Source organism: Molossus molossus, unplaced genomic scaffold (assembly GCF_014108415.1).
Source record: "Molossus molossus isolate mMolMol1 unplaced genomic scaffold, mMolMol1.p scaffold_m16_p_8, whole genome shotgun sequence".
Lineage (NCBI taxonomy): Eukaryota > Metazoa > Chordata > Mammalia > Chiroptera > Molossidae > Molossus > Molossus molossus.
Window position 1 is genome coordinate 82,683,522 of NW_023425402.1, and position 20,456 is coordinate 82,703,977.

Genomic DNA, 20,456 nt, shown 5'->3' on the forward strand with positions numbered 1-20,456 from the left:
GGCTGCCTCCTGCATGCCCCCCACTGGGGATTTGGCCCACAACCAGGGCATGTACCATGACCTGGAATTGAACTTCATGGTGCATGGGTCAATACTCAACCACTGCGCCTCACTGGCCGGGCATTAAATCATGTTTTTTGTTTTTTTTTTATTGGAACTTTATCAGTGTAAAATGGGAGCTTGTCCTATTGAATCTATTTTAAATTTTACTTTAGACCTTTTGAATATTACTACAATAGTACAACAGTTTTTGCTTTTCTATATGCTTTCCCAATGTTTATTTACTTTTGTTTTTCGTATTTCTTGTCATTTTGTGCATCTGTTGCAAACATTACATGCACATGTTTGTATCTTATTTCTGTAGAATTGGTTTGTCTATTTGGTACTCTCTCACTCTGGTCTGTGCTGTCTCACCACGATTCCTTTTTCCTTCCTTCCCTTTCTTTTTTTGAATAGACTATATTTGCTCTTATATTTTTCTAGATTTTGAAGGTCAATAACTTATATTCATTCATTCATTTATACATGGGTTTTTCTATTTTTCTAATAAAAATCAAGAGAAAAAAATTGTCTTTTGCAATTTTCTACTTTAAAAAATTTAGTAAATTTAATCTGCTCTCATTTTTCTCTATTTTTTTATCCCTAAAATATTCATTCCCATGAACATATTTAGTCTTTTCTCAGTTGTACTAAGTGATTGTTGTACTTATATTCTTGTTAATTTTTTGTTTTAAGTAGTATATTTTACACCCAAGGCACTTTCTCTTTCTGTTTTTGACTGAGGGGGTTATGAGCCAACAGTTACATACATACAAGTTACAATTTTTAATCTGGAGTCATCAGTCAGAGTTAAGGAAATCCTTCCTTCATTATTACAGTGGTTTTTCTGTAGCCTTAATTCTGGTAGATTCTATGAGATTGTATCTTTTTAAAAAATTCTTTAATATATTTTAAAATACTTAGAAAATGCTATGTAGGCAAATCATAGTGAGCTTCTAATGAAACTTTATATTCTTTTGTTCTAACTGTTTTATTTTTTTAATGTGCATCATGAATTTTTATGTGAAAATCAACTTTAAAAGCTACACCTTAGGAGCTAAATTATATATTTTCCTTAATGTGGCTCATCTTCTCTTAGGTCTGGCACCCGGGTCCTGCCACTGCAAACCTGGCTTTGGAGGGGTGCACTGTAATCGGTGTGCCAGGGGCTACACTGGCTACCCAGACTGCAAACCCTGTAACTGCAGCGGTGAAGGAAGCACAAATGAGGACCCTTGTATTGGAGCCTGTAACTGCAAGGTACACTGTTTATTTTGGTAACGTCCCACTGTCAAAACAGGTCATTTCCCTGTCTTCTCTGGTATGTCGGCTGGCACTGAGCATTGTTACAACTTCTCCGGTGTATGTCCCTTACCTATTCAGTATGTGGCACTCTCCTAAGTGTCTTGAGATACCAGGTTCACTGCCGTAACTATATGTTATATATCAGGGATACTTTAGGTGCTTATCCTGGAAAGTAAACAGGCAGAAAGTCCACAGTTCATGTTAAGGAATTGCCATGTGTTGTAAGAGTACATTTTCTAGATCCAGTATATTTCACTCAAACGTTGTCTGCAATGTTGACTCCAGCAGACCAGCATGTGTAGAGTCCGTGGGTGATGGCGTGTCAAGGGCAACCTCCCCTTTCATCCTGTGTGTCTTCGGGAGGATCCCCACAGACCCTCAGTACATCTCTAATATTTACAGAACGTATCCTGCGTGTGCTTTGTTCCTGTTCCAAACTCCACGGAAATCTTGACTCTTCATCACTTGCTCAAATAAAGAACAGGCCAAGCCGAGCTTAAAATGGAAGAGAAACTTCCCCAGCTTAGAATGTAGGAAATCAAACTGGAAAAAAAGGAAGGAATGTTTTTAGACACCTACCACCTATACAGCAGGGACGCCTGGTACTGGCAAGGGAAGAGGAGCGTGAGGGAGGGAGGCAGGCCTCATTTTGCTCATTCTCTTGGGTACCCAGAGCTGGAAAGCTTAGAGCAAGAGGACTGCCATCAGCAGAGCTTGGAGTGGGGGCCGGTCCTGAGCCGCTGCCTGCGCTGCCTGCGCTGCCTGCGCTGCCTGCGCTGCCTGCGCTGCCTGCGCTGCCTGCGCTGCCTGCGCTGCCTGCGCTGCCTGCGCTGCCTGCGCTGCCTGCGCTGCCTGCGCTGCCTGCGCTGCCTGCGCTGCCTGCGCAGTGCTGTACGGAGCACGATTACAGTCCTAGCAGGAAAATGCCTCCTTCAAAGACGCTTGAAGCTCTGCACAGATAATAATTAAAGCACAATAATAAACAGCAATTAAGAAATCATAAAGAAAAGGAAAAATGAAGTAACAAGCATCATTAAATAGTTGCCCTTCAACTGTATAATATTTTAAATAGATGAATAGAAGCTCTTATAAACTAATTTTTTAGAATAAAAACTTGAAGGAAAAAAAACAGGTTTCATTAACTATCTACATAATTTTAATAATCATAAATTATATGCACACAGAAAAAGAATTATATCACAATATTTGTGCATCTAATATACTATAATTAAGTGCCTATAGCCTCTTGTTAGCAAGAATAATAAATACCCAAAGTTTCTGCAAAATACACATACAATTAAAATGCTGAAAAGACATTAAAGTAGAGCAAAATGTGATAGCTCATTCTGTTTCACAAAAACATGATTTTGCATAGGTGTCAAATGATTATATAAAACAACATAGATCAAATACTATTTATTTATTTATTTATTTATGTATGTATGTATGTATGTATTTATTTTTAATCCTCACCCAAGGATATTTTTTTACATTTATCTTCAGACAGAGTGGGATAAAGAGAGAGAGAGAGAAACATCGATGTGAGAGAGACACATCGAGTGGTTGGCACCACATGACCCCAACCAGGGCCGGGGACAAATCGTAAATGAGGTATGTACCCTTGGCTGAAATAAAACCTGGGACTCTTTGGTCCGTGGGCTGACACTAACCACTGAGCAAAACCAGCCAGGGCTTACATGCTATTTAGTAAGTAAAACTTTGTTAGAGAGATGCTAAGATACTGGAGACTTAAATTGAAATAAAATGATATCCATATAAGTGTTCATCTCAAAAATGTGTATTAACCAATAAATATTCACACATTTATTTCCTCACACTATAATATATAGGAGTTTTTCACTAGAAAGAAATATCTTCTGAGTATGTAGACATTTTAAGGGAAAATTTCAGGCGTAAATTTATTTTTATTATAAGTTTTAAATGAGTCAAATTCTTGTAAAATACCATACTTAGAAGAGTGGACTCTGCTTTTCCCATTTCTGCCATTTCAAATACAATATGCTGGATAAAACAGAGCAAATAAATTTGTGATTGTGTTGATTCAGGTAATAAAGGGAAATTCGTATGTGTCAGACCGAAGAGGAAAAACTAAGTACCGCGTAACCTCGCGTAACCTCGCCAAAACTGAGCAGCTGAAGTCACGGGCTGGAGGGTGGGATGTTCTTAGCACTGAAATGGGGGTTCGCGTTTGGAGTGTTAATGGCCTAAGACTTGACACTAGGATTTGGACTCACAGACTGAAATTGGAATGGAATTCACTTAAGGCTGGACTCTGGAAATGCCCCCTGACAGTAAAAATAGAGGAACGGGCGCTAGAAACTTCCACGGGCAGACCAGGAGTGGCAGCTGGAACCCTTGCTCTTTCCGTTGGAGCTCTGGGCGGGCAAAGTTAGTGCACTGTGAAGAAGCAAGCCCCCAGCTGTGTGCACATAGGAATGGGTCAGGTGGATTTCTTCAACAAGTCAGGCCAAGGTATTCATTCCCACAGGAAAGCAGTACAGCCTCCATGGACAGTAAGCTCCCCACAAAGAGCACGCTGCTCAGAAGGACATCAGAAGGCGAACCAGTCAGAATGTTGGACACTAAGAACTAGAAAGAGTAGAATAGTCTGAAAGAATTGTATAAACATGAAAACGTAATATATAAATTATAGACATAAAAATATGTAGAATATATAATAAAATTATGATTAGAAAATAAAATAAAAAAGAAAGTAGGAAAAAACAACACAACACAGGGCGCTATATTAAAGTAAAAGAATAATTTCAGGTTTGGAAAAGAAGTCAATAAAATTTACTTCTAGAAATAAAAAATATACAGTCATTAAAATTTAAAATTTAATGAATGCTTGAACACGAGAGTAGAAACTACTGAATAGAGAATCGGAAATACGGAGCATAAGAAAGTTAACTGAATTGATGTAGGGAGATAAAGAAATAAAACTATGAGCTGCTAAGTGGTATGGCTGATAGAATGATAAAATCCAACGTAAATTTATCAAGAGTTGTCAAATAAAAAATTAGATAAAATTGGGGAGAAACAATATTTAAGAAATAATAAAGGAGAAAATAATGATCAGGAATTTTTTTTAAATTAGCCCTGGCGAAGTGGCTCGGTTGGTTGGAGTGTCATCCAGTACACCAAAAGTTTGTGGGTTCAATCTCAATCGGATGCATATGGGAGGCAATTAATCGATGTTTCTCTCTCTCTTTCCTTCTCTCTCCTCTCTCTAAAATCAATAAACATATCCTCAGGTGAGAATTTTTAAAATTATGTATCTTCAGTTTGAAGAAGATAAAAAATCCACCGCCAGGGCTCCTAGTGGAAAACCTGCCTACCAGGCAAGATAGAGAAAACAATTTTAAACTATAAACAAATATCAGATTATTGTTAGTGTTTAGCACTCACAGCCCAACTTCTTTGAAAAAAAACTGCTTAGCGATGTATATACTTCATGAAGAAAAATATTGAACCCAGAAGACTGTGCTACTGGATTGCAGAATATGAGAATATGAATATGAGAATCAATAAAAAAGCAATAGCATTTCTATTACCAGTGATAACCAATTAAAAAATGTAGTAAAATGTTTCGAAGAGCAAAAACTATATGATACCCAGAAATAAATATTTTTAAATAGAGATAGGTTTTTAAAGATTATTGAAGAATATAAAATTTTAAATGGAGAGATAGCTGATAATACCAAATGCTGTTGAAAATCTAAGAAAATGGAAATGTTTACCACTGCTGCTGTCAGCATGAATTAGTACTACATCCTAAGGAGGGCAATAGACATTTTCTAGTGTCATTAAAATGTTGAAACCCCGTCAGCCAGCAATTTCACATCTAGAAATTTACCCTAAAGAAACTCATACATAATATGTAGAAACATATAAAAGGCATTCAATATGGGCCTACTTGTTAAATAAATATTAGAAAAAATGTAAATATCCATAAGTCAGTAAGAAAAGTAAAGTATAATATAGTTTTATAAACTGATACAAGAAATAGTTTGAAACAAAGTCCACATGTACAAACATTTATAAATTTCAGAAATTTTAGATGAGAACAAAAACCATATGTTTTTATCTATTAAAGTTGTAAAAATAGAAAACAATTTCACATTGTGTGGACACATACACATAAATTTAAAAATGTTAAATACACTGATATTCTATGTACTAATTTCAGAAGAGTAGTTAACTCTAGAGAACTAAGGAAGAGAATAGGATGTAACTAAGTGAGATTCGAATGTTATTTCATTAAAATATATCTGAAGCATACATAAAAAATGTCGTTTTTTACCTTTAGGTGGTGGTTAATGGGTAGTTGTCATTTTATATGTACTTTTCTGGTACTTTAAAAATAATTCCTAATTTAAAATTTCTGCAATTAAAGGAAACAAAAGGATTTTCAGATTTAAAAAGAGGTATATGAAATTCCTAATACAATATCAACTACTATCACCTTTACACATAAGATTTTCTGTTATATCCTTATTTAGACAATGATATTAATAAAAATTATCCTAATTATATTTCTAAACATAAAGACAGTGCTAGCTCCAGACACAAAAAATATTGACTAATTTTTATGCATTGTTAAAAGTTTCAAAATTTTTATAGCTTCTTCTGAATTACAAGAAATAAGCTAATCTCAGATATATGACAAGTCAACTGAATGTAAATGCTAGAAATTGGCTCTTTTGAAGTTTGGTGTCATGGTATCCATTAAAAACTAATAAGCTCTGCACAGCAAAAAAAAAAAAAAAAAGCGTCAAAACAAAAAAGAAACTAACACTCTGAGAGAACATATCTGCCAATGATACTTTGGATAAGGGGTTAATTTCCAAATTATATAGAGTACTTTTACAACTCAACGCAGTTAAAAAATGGGCAGAGGACCTGAATAAACACCTCTCTAAACAAGACATACAACTGGCCAAGAGACATGAAAAAATGCTCAACAGCTCTAGTCATCAGAGAGATGCAAATTAAAACAACTATGAGATATCACCTCACACCTGCCAGAATGGCCTCCATCAACAAATCATCAAACAACAAGGGCTGGTGAGGGTGCAGAGAAAAGGGGACTCTAGTACACTGCTGGTGGGAATGCAGACCAATGCAGCCACTATGGAAATCAATATGGTGTTTCTTCAAAAAATTAAAAATGGAACTGCCATTTGACCTAGTGATTTCACTTCTAGGAATATATCCTAAGAAGCTTGAAACACTAATCAGAAAGAATATATGCACCCCTGTATTCACAGCAGCACTATTTACAATAGCTAAGATCTAGAAACAGCCCAAGTGTCCATCAGTAGACGAATGGATACAAAAACTGTGGTACATATACACAATGGAATACTATGCAGCTGTCAGAAAGAAATCTCTTTCCCTTTGAGACGACATGGAGGGACTAACTGAAATAAACCAGTCAGAGAAAGACAAATAGCACATGATCTCACTTGTCTGTGGAATATAGTGAACAAAATAAACGGAGACATGGAAGTAGGGAACAGACTGAAAAACTTCAGAGGGAAGGGGTGTTGGGGGACATGAGGAGATAAACCAAAGAACGTATATGCATATATACATAATCAATGGACACAGAGGACAGTACGGTGAAGGTGGTGGGGTTGGGGAAATGGGGAGGAGGAAGAAAAAGGAGGAATATCTGCAATAAAAATAATCAATTAACTTTTTTTTAAAAGTCAGTTGGCATGCAGGCTCTGATAAATAATATAAATTGACCTTGATCTAGGTAGAAACAAGTGCTTTTACTTTTATGAAAGTCTTATAATAGAAAGGTAAATAATGAAATAAAAGACTATAAATCAGCCCTGGCTGGTTTGGCTCAGCGGTTAGAGCGTCGGCCTGCGGTCCACAGAGACCTGGGTTCGGTTCCCTCGGTTCCCGCTAAGGGCATGTACCTTGGTTGCGGTTTGTCCCTGGCCCTGGTTGGGTTGTGCGGGAGGCAGCCACTTGATGTGTCCCTTTCACTTTGATGTCTCTCTCTCTCTCTCTTCCTCTCTCTCCTTCCCACTCTATCTGAACAAAAAATGGAAAAATGTCCTCAGGTGAGGATAAAAAAAACCCAAAAAACTAGAAATCAGTCTGTGTTTTCATCTTGCTTTGCTTTCGTTTTTTTATTGCCTTTTCATTAAGTCGCTATTGATCCAAAAGATTATGGATCTGACCTTGGCTTACCTCTCCAGAATGTTCTTGAGCTTCAATCACTGTCTTCCAGCCTTACTTACATTTCTTGACTCACCAAACTCTTTCCAATTCCGGGATTTCATAGATTCGATTCAGACTGCTAGCAAAACCTCATCTGTAGCATTTTTCAAGCTCGGCTTGCTTTACTCAGCAAAGCTGTCCTGGTCCCCCCAGTAAAAATCATTCTTCTGCCGCAATCACTTGTAACACCTTTTTCTTTTCCTGTATGATCTTTTCACAATTTGCAATTCTATTTAATGTCTGTCCCATCTCTGTGATGACATGGATCCTATGTTCTTTCTTCATCATGAACAATTAAAAGAAAAAAATAACACAGTGACTCAGACATAAAAAGAGAAGGAAGGAAGAAAATGAAACAATTGTGAAGGTTTGACAACCATTTAAATTGTCTGATTCATATTTCTTAATCTGGCAAAGATAACATTAAAACTTCCCTGCCTGACTCTAAATAGGTGTAATTACAACTGAACATAAAGTATGTTCAAACATAAAGGATAATCATAAATGCCTATTAGATTACTTTTCTGTTTATTAATATTGCTTTTCATAATAGAAATAAGTTCCCATTCTCTTCCCCCAGTAGGATTTTTATGGTGTGTGCTAACATTTTTATTGATTTTTTTATTTTTGTTATCTTCAATTTATGCACAGGAATGATCACCTCATTAGCTTGTTAGGGTTGAACCCTGGGCATTTCTACAGGAGAAATTCAATCTATATATTTGATCCCAAGTTTAAGTTACAGATGTAAAATTTCAACATAAAAAGTACATGTAGGAATCTGTCTCTTGCAACAGGTACAGTTTAAAATACTATGTTACTCATTTTTTTAATATTGAAAGTGAAGCTTCTGAAAAGTGAGAATTAATTTTCATTTATTTTCTTCTCTCTTTCTCTTCACAACACACCAACTATTTATAATTCAAATTTGGAGCTGTATTTAAAGAAGAAACACTCAACAAAACTGATAATTAGCTAATTATATTCCTTTTAATGTTAGGATGCATTAGAATGAGCCATAACAGAGGAAAATGTGTTTGTGTGACTACAAAGAGATGCTCCCCCCCTCCCCCAAAAAGAAAAAAAAAAAATGTAACTGAAAAATTTCTGAAGTAATTATCACAAAATTAACTTAAATGTCACTGGAGATATTTTTGGTACCTTTGTCAATAGAATTCCCAGTTGACTAAAAATCACAGTTAAACATGTTCTGCTAAAGTTGTATCTAATTTATAACAAGGCAGCTTTACAAGAAAGAATATAGGGAAACTATTGTGACTGTTTTTCTAGAGAAACATACTAAGGGGACAATAGCAAAAAAAAGAAAAAGAAAACAATTTAAATAATGTCAACCTAATCCAACAGTGTCCGACTTTAAGAAAAACCAAAACTATTAAGTATTAAGGTTTTCCTAATTCCACTTTGTTTTTAGGGGGAAAGATACCAAAGGGAAAAAAAGGGCCTTTCTTACAAAATCTTTGTAGTCCCAACTTATCTAGTTAGATACTTAGTTAAATATGTGTAACAGAAATAAGGGTCTAAATCACAGGTTTCTCCCTGAGGAGATGAAAATTGGTTTTTGAGTAACAAAAATATCATATTCATTATATGTATAAATCAAGCATAATCACGTGGTACATCTGTACCTACAGTATGCCTATATGGTGAAAATGATTATAAAAAGTGACTAAAGAGGCTTCCTAGTGGCTTCCGAGATCCACTGGTGTAAAGTGAACTGACACTTTTTATTATCACAATATGTAAGTGAATAAAAATGTTTATTGTAATTACTTACAATTGAAAAATAATTGACTATTATTAGTACTCATTTAAGTTTTGTTAATATGCAATCTACAATAATGGTTTAGAAATCAAGTAGAATATTTGCTTTTAAGAATCTGTGGTGATATAAGGGACTATTAATCCTTAGAGGGGAAGTCTGGAGCAACCTGGAAATCAGCTACTTCACCGGCTTACGTGTAAAAATGACCAACAAATGAGAAAGAATCACTGTTGGAGTCTAAATAAATATAGTACGTATTAAAATAAATTTACTGGAATGACGAAAGTTGCCCATTTGAGATGCTTAGAGAATTAACAGTTTAGACGCTATTTTGTTTAAAGTTAAAACAACTTTGTAAAAATTTATTAAGTTACAGGTCAATACAGTCGACTCGAATAATACAGGGGCCAGGAGAAAATTTATGTATAACTTTGACTCCCCAAAAACTTAACTACAGTTGTCCCTTAGTATCTGTAACGGATTGGTTCCAAAACTGCAGCGGGTACCCAAATCTGCAGATGCTCAAGTCCTTAGATAAAACAGCATAAAACAGTGCACACAGTCAGACTCCACATCCCTGGATTTCCAACTGCGCATTCCCGAGTATGGATCAAAAGTGTTTTCAATCTACATTGGTTGACTCTGAGGATGCAAAAGCCGGGCTGTGGAGGGCCAACTGTATATATATTGAAAAAAATCTTTGGATAAGTGGACCCACATAGTTCAGATCCGTGTTGTTCAGGGGTCAACTGTAACTCTTTTAAAAGTTGGTCAAGCCCTGGCCGGTTTGGCTCAGCGGTTAGAGCGTCAACCTGTGGTCCAGAGAGACCCGGGTTCAGTTCCCGCTAAGGGCACGTTCCTTGGTTGCAGTTTGTTCCTGGCCCTGGTTGGGTCGTGCGGGTGGCAACCACTCGATGTGTCCCTTTCACGTTGATGTTTCTCTCTCTCTCTTCCTCTCTCTCCCTCCCACTCTGTCTGAACAACAAATGAAAAACTGTCCTCGGATGAGGATAAAAACAAGAACAAAAACAAAAAAAGTTGGTCAGTAAAGCCCGGCTGGTGTGACTCAGTGGTTGAGCATCAGCTCATGCACCAAAAGGTCACTGGTTTGATTCCCAGTCAGGGCACATGCCCAGGTTGTGGGCCCAATTCCCAGTGGGGGAAATGCAGGAGGTGACCAATTAATGTTCTCTCATCGATGTTTCTATCTCTCCTCCTTCCTCTCTCTCTCAAATCAATAAAAGAAAAAAAAAAAATTAAGAAAGTTGGTCAGTCAGTACAAGGTGATAAAATAATAGATAAATGAGAGAGAAATCTCATAATGAGTAAAAAGGTATTTGGTCTGGAGGCTACAAATTCTCACCACCATTATTCAATTTTTAGGATCAATTATTTTCACATCTGTGATTTTTACAAACTGAGTTGGATGGTGACAAGTTATAAGATATAATATTTGCCCTTGGAGACCTTATGATATAAATGGCAAGAAAATGGTACAAAAACGGTGGTCTTACTGTTTGCCTTTATTTGTTTTTAGTAAATGACCTCTAGGAGGCATTCTTACATCTGAAAACATTCCAGTTGGAGAGAACAATGCTGCAGCAGCTTATTTTAATCCTTGAGCTATATCTTTTTCTTTCAACCTAATGGCTTTCGTCTTATTTTTCCTTCAGAGGGATGGAGGACTCTGGTGATGAATCTGATGTCAGATACGAAGCATGTACTCAGTGACTTTCTTCTGCCTTGTATTGTCCTTATTTATCTACACTCTCACTTCCTTTACTACAATCCTCTTGAGGGCATTTTTATATTCTCTCTGGCATCTCGTACAATGCCTCGTGTTAGTAGCTCCGCTATGATTTGATGAATGAATGAATAACAATAGAGAATATACAAAACATTTATTAATAATTTGGTAATGATAGCAAAGGAAATTGCTTAAAGAACCTAGCCATAAAGCAGAAGGTTCACTTTTGAAAATGTAAGTCTTGGACAATTCATATAAAGAGGATCTTCCAAGAATGAATTGGGAATACAACCAGGGTAAGCTTCATGAATGACAGTTGTCAATGAGTCACAGAGACGTTTTGAAAAAGCAATCATTCACTTGGGAACCCATGAAAAGAATAGAGACCCAAGCTGCCAAGGTCATGTATATTAGCAAACTATTAGTAGGTGGGAAACCTTTGTTTCTATGAATGTGCAATAAAATCATGACCACTATGCTTCTGTGTTTGAATTGTGCCACTCCAAAACATCTGAAATATATTATGAAACTGTGACGTCCTCTAGTAATCACTGTTTTAAAACTACTTTTTTTTGCCCAGCTGGTGTGGCTCAGTGGTTGAGCATCGACCCATGCAACAAGAGGTCACCAGTTTGATTCCCGGTCAGGGCACATGCCCAGGATGTGGGCCTGATCCCCAATGTGGGGCATGCAGGAGGCAGCCAATAGATGTTCTCTGTCATCGATGTTTTATCTCTCTCCCTATCTCTTCCTCTCTCTCTAAAATCAATAAAGAAAAAAAAAGTTTTAAAAAAACTTTTATTTTCAAAGAAAACTTTGGAAACACAATCCTAAAATAAGGAATTACTCAGATATTACTCTCAAGAGAGGTTGAAAAAGGAAATGGGAAGTAGAACCTGATATAACTAATTAATTCTATGCATGCTGAGACATGTCCAGAAGCAGAGATCTAATGAGCTAAACAGATTTTCACTTTTCCTACCAGCTTCAAAACGCACTTTAACTAGGCCCTAAGAACAGATATGTAAGTATGGGCTACATCCACTATATTTACTATTTCATTTTGGTTTAATATTTGTTTGTAGTAGAGCCTGAGAGAAATGAAAACCAAGCACTTTTCAGTTGAATGACTCTATCTCAATCCAATCAGGAGCCTCCACTCGCTAAAGAAAAAGTATGGTACAGACTCAGGACTAAAAATGTAGGAATCTAGAAACTTAAGGTTGTGGCTTTAAATGGACACATCTGGCAATTGTATGGGGTCTGTCAAATCTTATAAGAGTTGATGATTACTTGTGAAGAGGGATGAGGTGAATTGGGTGTGGGGAGGTAGACTAGGATTAGCTGGAAGACTTTTAACAAAGTCTAAAATATTTTGGCTCAAAGATTGTCATAATAAACAAAGCAAAACTGCCACTTGACTAACTTGTTTTTATAGGTGCAGACATCCTATTACCTTTACCATGGTGGGTTGGAGGTCCCTCAGACCACACTCATTTTCAATGATTCACTGGAAGGACTCATGGAACTCTGACGAGCAGTTATACTCATGGTTTTGCTTTATTAAGTGTAAGGATACAGATTAAAATCAGCAAAGACATGAGGTATATGGGGAAGAGTCCAGGAAAGACCACGTGCAAACTTCCAGTTACCCTCTCCTAGTAGAACAGTACAGAGAGTACTTAATTCTCCCAGCAGCAATGAGTGACTACACATAGAAAGTATTGCCAACCAGGGAAAGTCACCCAAGTCTTGGTGTCCAGAGTTTTTATTGGGGGTCAGTCATATAGATATAGAACACTCTTACGATTGACCTTAACTATTTAGTCTCCAAAACCCCTAGAGGTCAAACTGTTACAATGTGGCCAGAACCTCAGGTAAACAAAACTAGGCATCCATCATAAATCATATTGTTTGCATAAAATATCTGGTGTGACCCCTGGCCCCAGGTATAAAAAGAAATTCTTATCAGATAGGGTATTATAAGGGCTTTGAGGTTACCTCCCAGGAGCTGGTCAAGGGACTGTCTTTCAATTTGGACTATTCAGGGTTTGAGCAGTTCAAGCCTGCTGAATTAACCCTTTATTGCACCATATGTTAATGAAAGATTTTCTTGTTCCAGTGCCTCACATTTCATAGACATTTTACCAACTACTGTCAACTTAAATATCCCAAGTATAGTTCTATTGATTTATCTCCTGCTGAATAATCTTTAATGATTTACCAATTCCTAAGGGAAAAGATCCAAATCTCTTAGGGTACCCTTAAAACTTCACTGTGTGAGGTCAGGGACCCTGGAAGCCAAGTACCAAGTGAAGTTTCCAGCATATAGAAAATATTTAATAAATGTGTTTTGAAAGACTAAATAGTGAATGAACCTTCTACTCTTTGGATTGTTTCTTGTTCCCACTATCTTTGCTAAGATGGTTCTCTCATTCTGTCTTCTGCAACAGACTGAATGTTTTAATCAAGCTTAAAGGTTTTGGTCAAATTATACTCCTGTCCTAGGGCCTTCTCAAGCCTTCCCAGCAGGCATTAGTCCCTTCTCCTCTGTGTTTCCCTAATTTAATTTATTTCTGAGATGCACTTACCATGGTCCACCTGGCATTATAGTTGATTATAAATGTACATTTTTACCCAACTCTAGATGTTGGCTTTTAAATACAGAGATCTTGACCCACCATTATTTATAGCTCCTAGAATTCCTACCCTAATGTGTTGCTTCAATCCATTAGATGAAGTTGAATATTGCAATTATTTAATCATAATTTTTTCAAGCTCATATTGCCAGGCTAAAAATGAAGCTAAGGAAAATGTCACTACTGTCCAAAAATGTCTTATTGTTGAACTCAGTCTGAATCTCAGAAAGACGATATTACAAGCTTTCAAATTAAAGTAAATGAAAGGTAGATTAGTCCAAAACATAAGAACACAGTGTACAAAACAGCTGCACTCTGTCCTCAACAGGATAAGCTAAATTATAATCATAAATATGTTTTATCTTTCCTGCCTGTGTACTCTTTTGAAGATGATTTCAGCTTCAGAACACTGGGGATTTGTCACCATAGGTCTCAAATTAGTTTGATTAGTTTTCTGACATCTATCATCTCAAAGTATCTGAAATCTACCTTTGAAATAAGAACTAGCAAGAATTTCAATGGCAATAATTAAATTTGTGTACATATCAGGATGCTAAAGTTTAAAACACGAAACAGGTCTATACACCCCTTTGTTTAGGGTCCAGCGATGTAGAAGTGGTTGAGGTTGTAAGCGGGTCATAGAAATTAAGAGTCAAAAGTTAACTTCAAATAAATTATTCTCTTAGATACAAAGAGAACCTCTTTATTCTTATATATTTATCTCTTTTTTCATGCGATTCTTAACCCTTTTATTTTTCTTCCTATTTTATCAGATTTTATCATCCCTATCTTCAGCCCAATTTTAGTTTATCATAAAATATTTTCAGTAAACCTCTACTATGTGAAAAACACAACCACTAAGAGATTCATTTAAACATAATAACATTTCATTAAGCTGGTGTTCAGTATTCTACCAGGATCCCTGCTGTGTCCTGGTACTCGGACAATAGATAAGGTAGGACTTCTACCACTGAAGAGATTATGGTATATGGCTGGAGAGAACAATCTTAGAAGAAACAGCTATGCTTCCTCTGTGGTTATAATAGAGTAGTATATAAAGGGCTATGAAAACAATGGAGTGAGAAGTTAGTTCTCTAAGGAAAAGGAAAGTTTCAGAAGTGAGGTAATAAGGGAATTCAAGGAACAGGAAGTGTGGAGCAACTGCGAGTATAGAGGATGCTAAGAATCTATTTCCTGGAAAGCGAGGAAGCTTCAACCAGAAGTGATGTCAAGTTTAAGCGCTCTTTAAATGGAAAGATGACACCCTTCCCAATTTTTCATCGTATATCTTTCCCAGGGCTGAGTCCAGATTATCGGCCCGCCTGCAAACATGGAATTTCTCAGTCCTGGGGACTAGGATTACTTAAACCAATCTGAAGAACTGTCACCAGATGAGAGACGTTTTTTCCTATAATGGTTGACTGGCTATAGCACTGTGTTAAAGAAACACTGTGAACATTAAACAGGGAAAACTTTTCTACTCTTCTACTTAGTCTCACCAGCGTAATCCTGCAACTGTTTGCCCGTCTCTGTCCTTGTCAGGTTCCCATGTTTCCCCAAACGCATGCACTTTTTTTTTAATTTATTTTTTTTATTTTATTTTTATTGTGTGTGTATGTGTTATGTGCCCCTAGCGGGAACCGAACCCGAGACTCTCTGGTCCGCAGGCCAATGCTCAACCGCTGAGCCAAACTGGCCAGGGCCAAATGTATGCACTTTTAATGTATAATGTGCAAAGTATTTTACCATCTGTATAATATCAATGTTTTATTATACATCCATGTATTCATTTAACGTCTTTAATTTTGTCATGTATCTTTGTGATCTAAGACGAAGTACTTCAACAATGGACAGTAGGGAACCAAACTGATTTCAGTCCATTTAACTTACTGCTATATTTATCATAACATCTACTCCCCACTCCTGACATACATGAACGTCAAATTCGACTCTTACTATAGTAGGTTAGTGTCCAGTATTCTTTCCCAACAGTGCACGTACAGGCTATAGTTTACTAAGGAATTTTTAAGCAGGTTGTTTAAAATATCATTGTACTTTAAGTGTTTTTGAGAGGTAAAATAAAGAATATATACTTCATATTTTCCTTAAACAGAAATGGAGACAATTCTGTGTTTCTAACACACCTTTCTCCTTACAGGAAAATGTTGAAGGAGGAGACTGCAGCCGCTGCAAATCTGGCTTTTTCAACCTGCAAGAGGATAACCACAAAGGGTGTGATGAATGTTTCTGTTCAGGGGTTTCCAACAGATGTCAAAGTTCCTCCTGGACCTATGGCAAAGTAAGGCCTTCTTGCTGCTATTGTCATTCTTTTGTAAGAAATCTGTGTTGTTCTCACTGTGAGCTTCTGCTTAAAGTTATCAAGCAGAAGTGGTGGAATTTTCTTTCAAGTGCTATTTGTGCATTTTGATCAAAGACCTAAAGGTTTTATTTGTAATAGTGCGTAGACAGGAACTTCTTAGAATAAACAAACACTAGCCTTTTTCGTGTCCATGATTCATATATGAAGCAGTAATGAAATTAATGTTGTTCTAGCCCCAAAGGCATGTGAGTCAATAGAGAAAACATCAGGTGGTGATATGAAGAATTTCATTATTCATTCACCAGGATCTTTTATTTTTTATTTTATTTTTTTGTTACAGATGTTTCTCCTTTTTTACCCCATTGGCACCCCCCTCCCCATCCCCCCCGCCCAGTCCCGTCCCCGGCTCACCAGGATTTTTTATATACAAGTTTAAAAAAATTATTTTATTACTTCTCTATATACTACCCACCAACCTTTAGTTACTATTTGATGTTGCACGGGTCCTTTCCTTGTTAAAGAGGGTCACTAAATTTGAAAAATATCTTTATTCTTACTAAATTACAAAAAAATTTCACATCAGTGCCTCTTCAGCAGTCACTGGAATTTTCTTCCTTTAACATACACATGAACACGTTGACCTTCCTCCCTCCAGTGCACACCACACTCGTGCCTTTCCACTCTCTACAGACAGTGATTTGTCTCCTTGCAGAGAAGTATACAGGAAAATTTCAGGGATTCCAAATGGCCTGCGTAGCTGTTCTTAAGAGTACAGAATAGCAAGAAACGAGCTAGAGAAAGAGAAGCCAAGAGGGGAAATGAGACACTATACCAGTAATACAAGGTTAGCATGTCAAGAAGTTGGCTTCTTATACTTAGAGAGTCACTGAAAGATTTTAGCAGCAGAGTGATCAGAGTTGTGTTTTACAAAGATCACTATTTCAATAAACTATCATCCTTCCTTTCAACTCCAATCAGCTAACTAATCCTTAATACAACTTTTGTATAGTTTTTCTCTGCCTGTGTTCCTTTTAATTCAACTCTGAAATAGTACGAGTAGTTTCTGACTGTTCTCTCACGTCTAAAATTGAACCCATACATACTTTATCAAATGCATTGCTTTGGGGGCAGAATACATAGAACCAACAGCAAATGGAAATCTAGTCTGACTTCCTCCTTTTGCTTGTAGTGCCTCCCTTCTCAACAGCCCATTGGTGTATCAGAGTGTTCTGGTTAGCTGGGAGGGCACTCAGCCTTCATCTTCAGAAACCAGTTCCATTGATCGTTGCATTGAGTCTTCTGGGAAGAACTTCCTCTGACTCTTACTGGGCTGCCTTAGAATGTTTGGAGGGTGGTGCTGGACAGGGAAGAAAAGGAAGGAATCTATATCTTATTGTCTAGCTAACCAGTGATGTTTCACTTGGTCTCTTTTCTCTCTTGACCAGGGTAGTCCCAGCTATTCCACTGCTTTGAGAGATACAGAATCAAATGACTTCTACATAAAGAAATTTAAAAAATTTTTTTCATTGTCATCTAATCACCATTTCCATTCTGCTCTTTGTCACCCACAATACCAAGCAGCTCACACAGGTGTCGTGGGCCCCGGTAGCTGTAGACCTCACTATCCAGGGATTTACCTGACCCGAGAGTTTAAATTACAGTTGTTATTATATGCCCACCCCTGGCTGGAGTATAGAGATGGAAAAGCAAATCATCTTGGATTCCCTAAGTCCTTCTTTAAGGTTTTTTTTGTTGTTTTCTGGGCCCAGGATGTAAGCCATGGGTTTCTGTAGCACTTCTGACACCATGGGAAGAAGTAGGTACAGTATTGTGAGCTGTGGCCATAGCAACAGGCTAGGCTGGTGGATTACAGTGTTTGTAAGTCTCAAAGTTGAAATTTAAATAAATGGGAAGGGAGGAAATACGGAGTGAAAAACCATCTTTCAGACACTGGCAAATTTTATTTCTTCCTCTGTTTCACAAATATATAGGTAACACCTATTAAAATAATTTATTGCATAAACAACAGGAAATCACTAGTGGAGTGAAAAATATGAAATTGAAAGTCAGACTATTTGATACTAGTATAACATTATAACCATTGTGTAGTTTTGAATGAACTTCTATTTTTAAGGAAGAGATATTTGGAATCATGCTTTGTTTAAAGCATCAAATCAATAAAAAGATTATTATGTAGTAAGTACTCTCCAAACTCCTAGAAACATAAAGAAAAATATAGTAACCTATAATGAATCCACGATAATCACAACTCTCATATTTTTCTAAACTTGTATAGTTTGTTTTTTTAATTTTCAAATAAATGGATACTACAGGAATATGAAAGAGCAAAGAAGTAGACAGAATTTGTTTTCCCCTAAGTAATGACGATCGTGTGTTTTTGTTTAAGATACAAGACATGAGTGGCTGGTATCTGACTGACAGCTCCGGCCACATTCGAGCGGCTCCCCAGCAGGTGCACTCACAGTCCCCCCTGCAGATAAGCATCAGCAGCCAGGAGGCCGCCAGAGTCATCCGGCCGCCACACTACTGGAGTGCGCCAGCCCCCTATCTGGGAAACAAAGTAAGTCTACGTGCTGCTTGCTTCGTGCTGCTTTGCTTTAACAGCTCAATAAAGGAATGGGTTTTATTTAGCATTTGTTTAAAGAAGAAGAAGAATATCAAACATATACTGTATTAGATTGCCAAGAACAATTAGATCAGATTGAATTTGACGTTTTTCCCATGTCCCCTGGGCCATGGCATCCCTAGTTCACAACTTTACGTAGTTGATGTCCTGTGTGCATTGTCGAATCAACAGATACATGAATGAGGGCTCTAGAATATTTTTGCAAAGCAAATGATAGATACTGCAGGCAACTGCGCGGAGTTCACCTGAAATAGCTGTTATTCTAGAGTTGTCTGTGGTGGGATAGTTCGTTAAAGTTTGCCTCACCTGTTTCTACTTCATTTCAAAACTGATATTCAAGAGAGCAACTTTGTCTCTCTTGTAAGGATGTTGATAATTCTAAATGAAATGTATTACAGAGCTAATTTAATGCCTGCCATGAAGCGCATGTCAGCACTGTATTTCCTGGAGCTCCGACAGAGCACTGCCCTGTGACAACTGTCGGACTGACGGCCCGGCCGCTTATAGCCCCTCACACACAAAGGGAAACACGCAGGTCACAAGGCTAGTAGCCTCAGAAGTGCAGGCTCTGCTTTGCTTTTTTGTTGTTTTTTTTCTTCCAGTTGTGGATTAACTCTATCTGGATAGATGCCTTGGCTTTCATCATTTTATTTTGTATACTAATGTGTTGGAAACAAATTTTGGTAAAGTGATTCTAGATGTAAATGCTTGTTCTGGGACAGTTAATACTTTGTCAGCTGATAGTTAAATTAGCCTAATCACACACAGAAAAATTCCTGGGCATCCTGGTGCTACTTAAGTTTTTATCGATACGATTATTGGGTTACTTTTGAAGAAATCTTCGCTGGTCAAACAAGTAAAAATATATTTCTGTCAGTCGCCCTCTTGCCATGACCTGTGAGCATGGGGAGAGAATAATTTAATAGTAGTTCATGTGTCACTTGGCAAATAGGAACTGGTGGTTTCAGCAGACTGAAGAAATTTTAACTTGTGGTCAGTTTTCTTATTTTTAACAGGCTTCAAAATGCTATTATGAAAAATGTGTAAATAAAAAAAAATGTTTTCAATAAATATATATATTTAAAAAAGACAGTATATGTTTCATACAATTCTACAACTACAATAAGAATCTAATTAAACATTTATTTGCAAGGTCCATTACAATAAGTTATCTATCCTATTCTACTTAGGAACCTCCTATATTCCCAATAAGAATAAAATAGCACATAAGACTTGAATGTCTACAGCTTAAATTTGCCAAAAAAGTAAACTGTCCAGTTTTCTCCTGCTCCGAGGAGTTTAGAAAAGAGCCTTGGGTCAGAGTCAGATGAGTTGCAGAGGTCTTGTTTTTCTTACTGGAGTGGAATTTATTTAAGGCTAGCTTATAACAGAATATTCTTTACCATATTTTCAATCATTTGTTCTTTGGTCATATGTGTTTCCTTTCTGCTGGCTGAGAATCAAACTGACAGAAGGAGAGCAAGCAAATGGGATATTAAATAGCATCAGAGCAAAGCATTTGGACATCCTGTTCGTAGTTGCTGGTTCCCAAAGATAACTTTCCTTATCCTGGCTGAACTGTTTCTTATAACCACCCACAATGAAGCACTTCATGTTCCCCCACAGATCATTTTTACTTCGGAAGCTGTGCTTGCCTGTGCTTCGATTTCCACTCGATGAGCAAAATAATGGTAACAGGGTGTGCAAATTGTTTG

General features: G+C 37.0%; 1 protein-coding gene across 1 annotated transcript in view; it reads left to right on the plus strand.

Annotated features, from left to right (window-relative positions):
• LAMA2 (laminin subunit alpha 2) overlaps nt 1-20,456 on the plus strand; it is a 403,470-nt gene that overhangs the window by 102,735 nt on the left and 280,279 nt on the right. Inside the window, exons 10-12 of the mRNA XM_036247762.1 lie at nt 1,139-1,299; nt 15,933-16,073; nt 18,502-18,675. Coding sequence (XP_036103655.1) covers nt 1,139-1,299; nt 15,933-16,073; nt 18,502-18,675 — 476 coding nt within the window. The remainder of the gene's footprint in view (nt 1-1,138; nt 1,300-15,932; nt 16,074-18,501; nt 18,676-20,456) is intronic.